This window comes from Glycine soja, chromosome 12, assembly GCF_004193775.1.
Source record: "Glycine soja cultivar W05 chromosome 12, ASM419377v2, whole genome shotgun sequence".
Classification (NCBI taxonomy): Eukaryota; Viridiplantae; Streptophyta; class Magnoliopsida; order Fabales; family Fabaceae; genus Glycine; species Glycine soja.
In genome coordinates, this window is record NC_041013.1 from 36,954,533 (window position 1) to 36,965,153 (window position 10,621).

At 34.1% G+C, this 10,621-nt stretch overlaps 1 protein-coding gene across 2 annotated transcripts; it reads right to left on the reverse strand.

Moving 5' to 3' along the window:
- Positions 1–675: 675 nt before the first annotated feature.
- LOC114380099 (potassium channel AKT2/3-like) lies at positions 676–10,142 on the reverse strand. 2 transcript variants are annotated; one of them, XM_028339029.1, is made up of 11 exons: positions 9,611–10,142; positions 9,089–9,307; positions 4,385–4,543; positions 4,236–4,293; positions 3,624–3,941; positions 2,911–3,150; positions 2,513–2,827; positions 2,237–2,422; positions 1,898–1,973; positions 1,225–1,791; positions 676–1,014 (listed from the first exon to the last, which is right to left on the reverse strand). In XM_028339029.1, the coding sequence occupies exons 1-11, from the start codon at positions 9,853–9,855 to the stop codon at positions 902–904; spliced, it is 2,496 nt and encodes an 831-aa protein (XP_028194830.1). In that variant the 5' UTR covers positions 9,856–10,142; the 3' UTR covers positions 676–901. The 2 variants fall into 2 exon arrangements, with proteins under 2 accessions (XP_028194830.1, XP_028194831.1); XM_028339030.1 differs by having other exon boundaries at positions 4,385–4,554; positions 9,611–10,141.
- Between the last annotated feature and the right edge of the window lie 479 nt (positions 10,143–10,621).

Genomic DNA, 10,621 nt, shown 5'->3' on the forward strand with positions numbered 1-10,621 from the left:
AAGATGTATTACCGTCATCTTAACCGTCATGATCACACTTTAACCCAAAATATTAAGACTGAAGTTTATGATGTGAAATTTTATCTCACACTTATATTCCACACTTTTTCCCTTTCTCTTCTTCCTTAATTATCCAACCCACCATATTTTCCTATTCTTATTTTGCTGTAACCTTTGTTTCTTTTGGTTGTTTGATTTGTGGGCTTTGATTAAGACGATTTTATACTCCCATTTTTAGGAGTGTTAGCGTCTCTTTCGTGTCATATAGTATCTGCTTAGCTCCACCTTACAACATTTTGTTAAAAAGGAAGTTGTTAGCAACCATTACGTTATCCCCCTCAACTTATGATAATGTGTTTGGTGTTATAATAAGCATGTCATCAAGCTGTTGGGCTGGGTCAGGCACTTAGACAGGTAGTTTGGTGACTTGGTCGGGATGCTGCCTAGCAGAGCACACTTGGCAGGTCTTTCCCATTACGGTTCAATTATGTTATGCTAAAATAATAAATGAAATTAACATTTGCAATTCTTTAAGGATTCATAACCTCGACAATAACGATTTGAGTACCACAATTTGATTCCTACTAGCAAGACAATGGAATTCCTTTTGATCTTGTTCCTCCTGCAACTCAAAACTGTTCTCTATTAATTCTTTAATTAATCCAACACCAAAAGAAAAAGAAAAATGTCAACTGTATTTTGTGTAATAGGAAGTGATTTTTCAGTTATTGGAAGTAAAAAACTATGAATTATAAACCAAAAGTCAACTGAAAAATGTTTCCAATCAAGCCACTTCTTTATGGCTACAGGAAGAAGACAAAATTACTAACACAAAAGAAACTTGTAAGTAATTCTGTTGTGCGAGATTATATATTTACACTTGACATTTTCGCATCTCAGATTATTCAACAAAAAAAAGTTTGTCATTATCTCTGATCACATCAATGGAATCTATTTCTGCTCCTTCTTCATTTGTCACCATTGCATCTTTTGCATCAAACCCAAATTTTTCACCTGTTGAAGAAGATACAATATACAAACAAAAACATTTTAGTGTACTAAGACCTGCAAATTTTCTTTCTCAAACAATGTACACTTAACAAAACTATACTTTTTTTGGTGAATTTATATAGACAACCATTTAATAACAGATGGGGTTAGAAATTTGATTAGTGGAGATTTTCATAATTTCAATGCTGACTTGATGGAAATTTGAAATGTTACCTGCAATAGTTTTGAGTTCCTCTAATGAATCAGGCAACCTTATTAGCTTCCCAGCTTCCACCGAACCTTTTTCTCTTCTAACTACAGGGTGACCTCTATATATGCTTACCCTTGGAAACTTTAGTCCATTAGATCTTCCTCCATTGAGCTCCTGTTCTTGATGTTTCCCCTTTAATACAACTCCACTGCGCATGACCTCAGTTACATTAATTAGATGCCCAATTTCACGCTTCTGCAGCATTTCATCTAAGGTGGATGAACAAAATTCATGGTTATGCACATCAGAGACATCTGCACCATTCATGACAAGCAAATGAACCATGTCCACATGATTTTCTGCCATGGCAATTTGGATTGCAGTTGTATCATGGTGATCTTTGGAGTCAACGTTTAGTCCTTGCTTTAGAAGATCGGTCAACACTGTTAGTTCATTTCTTTTTGCTGCTGTACACAGGAGATCGCCCGCTGTGTTAGGATCAGAGACAGCAGAAAGCTGGAAGAGGATCCGGAATATGGAGTAATGTTTTGATGCTATAGCATCCCATATTGCAGTGTTACCATTCATGTCTGCCAATAATTAGAATATAAATCATTTCATGAAAGTGAACTATATATAATCAAGAAAAATTCAGAGGGAAATTTAAGTTTAAGAAAGGGAATAAGTATGTTATACCTTTTATATGCATGTTGCATGCATGCTTGAGTAAGACTTTAACACACTCTTCATGCCCTTTTGATGCTGCTATGTGCTGCACAACAAGTAACAATTAGTTGACGAATAAATCTCTTGCTAGTTTTAAAGCTGTGATAAGAACTATAGTAAAGGAAGGAACTAATCATGTAAAAGGTTAAATTATTTGGTAACGAGGTCCATTTGTTTTTATAAAAAAAAATACTTATGAGATCTGGACCAGATATTCAAGAACAATTTTAGAATGTGCATATTTTTTATTTGATTGAAAGAAATATAAAAAGGAATGAATAAGAACATGAATATTAGATATGAACATACCAATGGAGTTTTCCCTTTGGAGTCTCCAATGTCAGGATCCAAACCTGCTCTTAGAAGCTCCTCAAGAAAAGCAGCATTGCCAGTGCTAGCCACAGTTAACAAGTTCACAGCCATGTTAGGGTCCTCTTCTTCCACATTCTCCACCATCAAATCTTTGATACTCAGATCCTTAAGCTGCTTGATATGCTGCATTTGCATCACAGCTATTATATTTCAGAATTGAAACCGACCATAAGCATTAAGACCTATGACCCACAAGCCAAGATAGTACCCCACCTGAAGAAAATTTTTGAGTATTTGTCTGTCTTCTCTTTTAATCTGCATTGCTTCCATAAGAGTATTGGTTTTGAGTCTCAGGAGCTGTGTTAGAGTCTTGGTTCTGTAGGTAAAGCTCTGAGGTCTACTAATAAGTGCACCAACCTCTCCAAACATGTCCCCAGTATGTAGAGTCCCCAAAATTCTTTCTCTCTCCATTTCAGTATGGATGATCTCCACTTCGCCAGAGACTATAATGTAAATATCATCTGGTGCTTCATTTTGCATGATAACATCCTCTCTTGGTGGTATGTATTCTGCCTTCATTTTTGCAACCTGCACATCAACAATTCATCCCCATCAATTTAATTGCACAATGGTTCCATACAATTGTTAGAATCAAGTTTAGTTTTTCATACCAGGGACAAAAGAATTTCTTTTGAGACGTCTTTGAAAAGATAGACTTTCTCTACAGTTGCAAAAAACAAATGCTGGCAGATGCTTTTGCAAATCGATTTCGGAAGCTGTTCAATAAGCTGATGCTGATTCAAGTTCTCTGCCTTAAATCTTAAGCACATATAAGCCAAGATCTGCTCTTTTAACCTTGGAGGCAACCGATTTCGGCTCACGAAATTTGATGCTGCTTCAATGCTATTTCTCTGCACAGATAATGACATGAAGTTACATGGGACATTAGTCACAATAACATATAACTCTGGCAGCATTCCAAGAAACCTAGATGGATTCCAAGTTGTCAAGAATCTGAACTAAAGAAAGTAGAGAACATGGAGTAAAGAGAAAGAGAACTTTGGCAGAGAAGACTATCCAATCTCATTATTAAGCAAGATTCACATATACACCAGTATTTATAACTTTAGGGGGAAGACAGAAACAACTGACAAATACTAACTAATAAAATCTGAAACTAACTCTTAACAGAAATAACTAACTGCCTGATCACGACTTAACAAAGTTATCAATAAGAAAAAGGATGACATAAATATAATCTCCAACACTAGCTAATCATAACCTATATAAATTATTTTATATAGTACATGTACATGACCTAAAGTTTATTTATATCTCCTAGGTGAACCAAAGAAAAGTGACATAAATGTGAAGCAATACTTACAAACTCCATGGTACGGCGAGTTCCTTCAACAACAAGATTTGTCATGTTACCAATCAAGTAAGCTGTTAGGCCAAGGTTAAAGAGCATGTAGAAAATAATGAAGATCATTTCTAGGGTGTTGACGGCGTGGAGGTCACCATAACCTACAGTGGTCATGGTAGTGATGGACCAGTACATGGCCGAAATGTATCTGATCCGAAGGCTTGTCTCTCGGAAGTTTGGGTTCACAGCTCCAATCCATGTCTTTCCTTGGTGGGGGTAACGATCAGCTAGCATGTAATAGAGACAACCAGCACAATGAATTGAAAAAAGTGTTACCTGCACCAGATTTCATATAAATGTTTCAATATTTTGTATTTCAAAAATAATATGTGATTTGTCTAGTCGAAGCTAAATGTTTTTGTATGTGGGTGAGTGTGTCTTCCATTTTCTTAAGTGCAACATTTCAAAGAAATAAAAATAAAGTCATTTTGGCAGCAAATAGTATTTTGTAAGCATTGGCAAAATCCTGAAAAATGAGGAGTTTTAATGAAAGAATATAGCAGATGTTTATTGACTAAAGCATATAGTGAAAATATTTTTGAAATAGGAGTGAAATGAAATATGACATACAGAAAGAAGCCTAGCACATCGGACCCAGAAATAGCTGAACCTGATGTCTTTCTCAAGCCTGGCAAATGAATGCAGCTAGATCAATTTTAACATCGTAATAATGGTACTAAAGTGGATTGATTATTATTAGAAAAAGAAAGATGGAAAACCTTGTGAAGTATTGCTTGACCCGTCTGATTCTCCAAAATCTAAACAGACCCAAGAGGAAGTATGGGAGACCCAATTTCCGTTTGCCAGTGAACAAATATCCAATTGCCTCGTATGGTATAGTTGATGCCAAATCCATCACGAACCATGTAGACAAGTATCTACCACGTTACTAACACTATCTTAATTAGTTTTACTTTACTACATATGTATATAATTTGGACAAACTTAGCAAAACAAGACCACCTTAGTCACATAGTCTAAATTTGTAAAAATACAATTAGATGGCACTTGCTTATAAGAGGAGTGCTAGGTATATACCCTGTTTCTTATTCCTTTGTTCCAGGTGATTATTTACTCTTCCAACTCTTAGCTTCTCTTTGAATATGGAAAAAAAGATACTATTCAAATTACGCAAGAAATGTGTTCAATATGAATTATTAAATGCCATATGACACGAAAAAAATTGTATGAAAACACAGTAATTTCAATTTTCAAATCAAACAACAGGCAATGCATGATTCAAAGGAGAGTGAAAAAGATATGCATAATTTCGTACCATTTATCAATTTTCATATTTAAAAAGAAATTTTTTGTATTGTGAAACTAGGAGTGATGTTATTCAATAGCTTACGTGATAACATGCAAGAGTATGACTAAGTTTACGCAAATATTATTGCATTCTTAATTTCCTTGTCATATGGGTTTGGCAATTATCCCATTTGGGATGAATTAGAGTAGAAAGAAAATGAGATGAAAGAAAAAATATAATAAATATTTTTCATGCAAAATTATGATATCTCATAGCTTCATACTATTCACACCTCCTTTTTTTTAATTCATCATCTTCCAGAATTATTATCTCTTATGTAAGAGGAGTGCTATAACATATTTTTATATTGATTAAAATTTATTAAAAATTATACCATCATTAGAGAAATTTACTAAATAAAATATGAAACTCTACATAACTTTTTGATTTTTAATAAATTTTAACGAACATCAGAGGATGTATTTAAAGAGTGGATTAAAAGATGTTTTGTTAGCATTTCTCCTTCTATAAATACCATGTAACACCCGTTGTCTCTTTACTTCTGGAAACCCTCTGATTCTTAGTTTCTGCCCTAGTCCCTACCTCACTCCTGTCCCTTTGGATTTGTCATCCCTCCTCATTTTATTTCTCTTTTTCTTTGTGGCTTGAGGTCGTTTTGTCTCCTTTAATATTTTTCTTCTTCTCATTTTACATAGATTCCGGAATTTGTTTTTCTACAACTGGTCTGTGAGTGTTGAAGATATACTTTTGTAACTGCATAATATTTTAATTTTCAGTTTTTAAAATAGGATTTAGTAAATAAGTTGATTTCCTATATTTTAGGAGTAAGTCAGTTTTAATGGATTAGCCTAGTCAATAAGTAGTTTCTCTTATCTTTAAGGAGCAAGTTAGTTTTAATATTCTGTTTTGTTAATATCTTGTTATCTAATTAGTTTATCTTTTGCTATTTATTGTATCGCTGCTGAGAATAATTTTGAATTAGAATAGAATAATTCTATTTCCTCTGCATACGTATTGTCTCTCTTCTCTCCTCTGTTTTTTATAATTTCCTCCACAAAAACCAACAATTGGTATCGAGAGCCTTATTCTTACGGGACCTCTACCATGGAAGGTGAAGCAAGTTTTTCCCACATAACTCTTCCAATCTTTGATGGAGAGAATTATGATCTTTGGAAAGTGAAAATGCAATCCTATATGGAGTCTTTTGGATTTATGGGATGCTGTGGAAGAGGATTATGAAATATATCCGCTGCCTGAAAATCCCACCATGGCCCAAATTAAAAATCACAAGGAAAGAAAGATGAAGAAGGCAAAGGCGAGGTCATGTTTGTTCACTGGTGTTTCACAAATGATATTCATCAGAATCATGCAAGTGCTGAATTTAAGGAGAGAATTTGAGCTTCAAAGGATGCAAGAGTCAGAGACAATCAAAGAATACTCAAACAAATTGTTGGGTATTACCAACAAGATAAAGTTGTTGGGAAGTGATTTTGCTGATTCGAGAATTGTAGAGAAAATTTTGGTAACGGTGCCGGAGAGGTATGAAGCATCTATAGCTTCATTGGAGAACACAAAGGATCTGTCGAAAATCACATTGGCAGAAGTGCTACACGCCCTGCAAGCTCAAGAGCAGCGAAGGTTGATGAGGCAAGATCGTGTTGTCGAAGGTGCTTTGCCCGCCAAACATCATGAAGTTGATGAAAGCAAAAAGGATTTTTTCAAGAAGAATCAACCAGCAAGCAACGAAAATAGTGCAAACAACCAAGGTAAGGATAAAAAGAAAAATTATCCACCTTGTCATCATTGTGGCAAAAAAGGTCATGCACCTTTCAGATGTTGGAGGAGACCAGATGCAAAATGTAACAAGTGCAACCAGATAGGACATGAAGCGGTGATCTGCCCCAACAAAAATCACCATGATGAGGGAGCTCAGATTGCTAATCAAGAAGAAGAGGACCAACTGTTTGTGGCCACATGCTTCTTGAGTAGTAAATCAAGGGAAAGTTGGTTGATTGATAGTGGTTGTATGAACCACATGACATATGATAAGACCTTATTCAAAGATTTGAAGCCAACTAATGTCTCAAAGGTCAGAATTGGGAATGGTGGCTATATTCCAGTAAAAGGAAAAGGAACTATTGCAATTTCAACATGTTCAGGTATCAAATTAATATCAGATGTTCTTTATATACCTAACATTGACCAAAACTTGTTAAGCGTAGGTCAGTTGATTAAAAAGGGATTTAAAGTGTCATTTGAACATCAACATTGCTTTATCTATGACATTTTTGGCCGGGAAGTTCTAAGGGTTAAAATGAAAGGTAAAAGCTTTTCATTTGATCCAGCAGAGGAAGAGCATACAACCTATTTCACTCAAGTCACACCCATGGAATTCAAGCACAAGAGACTTGATCATTGCCATCTTGAAAGAATGCTAAACATGAAAAAAAGGAAATATGCAAAAGAAAATTTGAAAAAGTTTCAAATGGAAGAATGCAAGTCTGTTAGCACACCAATGAATCAAAAGGAAGAGTTTAGCAAGGAAGAAGGTGTTGATAACATTGATGAAGGATATTGTGGGAGCTTGATTGGATGTCTAATGTATCTCACTTCAACAAGATCAAACATTCTATTTTCTAAAAAGAATAAAACTGGAATTTTTGTTGACAATCAAGTAGCCATTGCTATTGCAAACAATCCCGTGTGTCATGGGAAGATTAAACATTTCAACATCCAAGTTTATTATTTGATAAAGATGCAACAAAGTGGAGAAGTGAACTTAATTTACTGCAAGTCTAAAGATCAATTGGCTGACATGTTTACAAAGTCACTACCTATCAACAAACTTGAACTCAAAGAATTGGAGTTTGCAGTTCCAAAAGCAAGGAGGAGTGTTGAAGATATACTTTTGTAACTGCATAATATTTTAATTTTCAGTTTTTAAAATAGGATTTAGTAAATAAGTTGATTTCCTATATTTTAGGAGTAAGTCAGTTTTAATGGATTAGCCTAGTCAATCAGTAGTTCCTCTTATCTTTAAGGAGCAAGTTAGTTTTAATATTATGTTTTGTTAATATCTTGTTATCTAATTAGTTTATCTTTTGCTATTTATTGTATCGCTGCTGAGAATAATTTTGAATTAGAATAGAATAATTCTATTTCCTCTGCATACGTATTGTCTCTCTCCTCTCCTCTGTTTTTTATAATTTTCTCCACAAAAACCAACAGTGAGTCAAACAAGACTTAGGAAATAAAACTCTGAAATGTAAATCTCAATTTCAAAAACAAATTTCTAATTTTATTTTTTTCATGTTTCAAACAATTCCGAAAATCATTTCTATTTTCATGCTTTTGAAATTTCAACTCCAGAATAATAAAATCAAACTCATATATAAGAGTATGTACCAGAAAAAACTGATATATAAGAGTATAGTCAAAATACAATTTTACCAAAAATAATTTAAAAGTGTGAATAGGGACAGAAGGTGATGCAAATACTGGACCCAACAACTAAATTGGGCTGGCCCGTTTTTGACATTCTAGTATCTTCACATTTATTTTATGGTACTTGGACCTGGCCAATATTTTGGTGATAAAACTGAACCAGATGTCCGTTATCTAGAAAGCAATAATCACTCAATATTATTAGAACAAAGACCTTTATCGGGTTGAATTTGATTGATTATTCAAAACCGACCCCTGAAAAGTTTGGTCTAACACAAATCAAAGTTATCAAACTTAGGTGGAAATTAGGCCCCGCGTTTGGAAACGAAATCAGATCAGAATTAATCCCTCATGCTTGCTTCGGGAGAGAGAATAATATGTTGTGCCAAATCAAGTTCTTCCAGTGTTAAGATAATATTAAATAGTGTGGTGAATGAACTTTATTATTATTATTATTTTTATATTGGAATAATAAAACTTTTACTTTATATTGTTGCATTCAAATTCTTTAGAATTATAAAATAGTAAAATTGTTTAAAGATAGATAGCTGAAGACATGTATAAATAAATTAGTAGTTTCTTTTTGTTTGTCCTGATCTAGACCGAGGGAACCACCACTATAAATATGATCCAATTAAGAGGCAAATAAATAATTAATTAGCAGTTATTAGTTGCCAAAGTTTGGTTTTTGCAACAGATTATAACTAACCTCACTACAATCTTCTTCTTGTCTCGAACTAGTAGATGAGTGGTTCGATCAATGTAAGCCACGAAGAATGTCAAAACAATATCAATACCGAAGAAAAGATCAACAACACTGTCCGCAATGTAGATTTTCATATTAGAAGACTTGTGCATGAAAGCAACTTCAAAGGGATACACCCATGCAGAATATGCTACCAGAAGAACCATAAAACTCTCCCAACACCTGCACATATATCCAACCAAAATGAAAATTTTAAGCCCCTCAAATTTGTAATTAAATATATATTTGCTTCAAATTAAGGAAGTACTATAAAGAATTAATCAAGTTAAAAGCTTAAAATTTTAAGTAAAGAACTTCAAAATAAAAAAAATTCTCTAACAAGTTCATATCATATTAATTGGGCAATAAACATTAATCAGAAGGCACCTATATATAGCAGTGTTAGGAATTCACCTAGAGAAACACACACGTACGGTTTTTCCAAATCGGGGTCTTAATTAATTAGTGGTAAGATAATAAGTGTACCTGTATCTGGAATCCATTGGTGATATGATCCATCCTTTTGAGTTAACTGGATTCTGGCTTGAAACACCCAGTGGGGGAAGAATGAGCTTTGAAATATTCCGCAGATTGAAAGAGGGAGACATATAACCTTCTTCATTGAGATGATGATGCTCCCCTGAATGATTATACTCTTGCTTACTGTAACTTTTCTTAGAGCTAGAGGCAAGTTGAGGATTGTATAAAGAACTGAAGTTCATCCCCTCCATTCTACTTCTACAGTTAAGACAAAATTGTTGGTTGGTGGATTTTCAGAAAGACTAAGGAGGGAGGGATATAGAGAAAGAGGTAAGAGTAGATTCTAATTAAGAAAAATGCTTGTTAAAGGAGAATAGTCAGAAAGGGCAAGCTCAACATATAAGGAGCAAGAGCTTTTATGATGATGATATTATTGTGGATGTATGTAGGAGAGTTGGCAGTATAGCAGTAATGAGGAATGGTGACCCAAGAAAATGAGGTCTTGATGATAGCGAATAATTCCAAATTCTAATGGTATAGCTACTTACAGTTCGTTATGTTTTATGTGTTTATATGTTAGAAAGCTGCCTTAATTTTGGTCATTTTTGACTGGCCTTAATTGTGACATGTTTAGTTGCCAATGTTTCTCAAAAGATTAATTATCTAATCAGAAAGACTAAGTGAAATATCATCATAGTATAATCTTTTTTACCGTACAAATCGAGTTTCTAGGATTGAGTCAAGTTTTAACCTCAAATTCTCAGATTATATGAGATAAAACCACTTTGAAGTAAAAACGTGGGGTATTATCAGGACTGTGTGGTGCAAGATCCACGTACTTCGTGCGCATTCCTCTCTCTTTCCTTCTTCCTTCCCCCCTCTTGTATAATATTGTAACATCATTTTCTGATGTTACATATTTGGTTGACAGGTTCCAATAATATTATAAACTTTTAGGAAAAACACGTAGAAAGTTTTTGACCAGCTACAAATTATTGTGGTTAGAAAGGTAAAGAA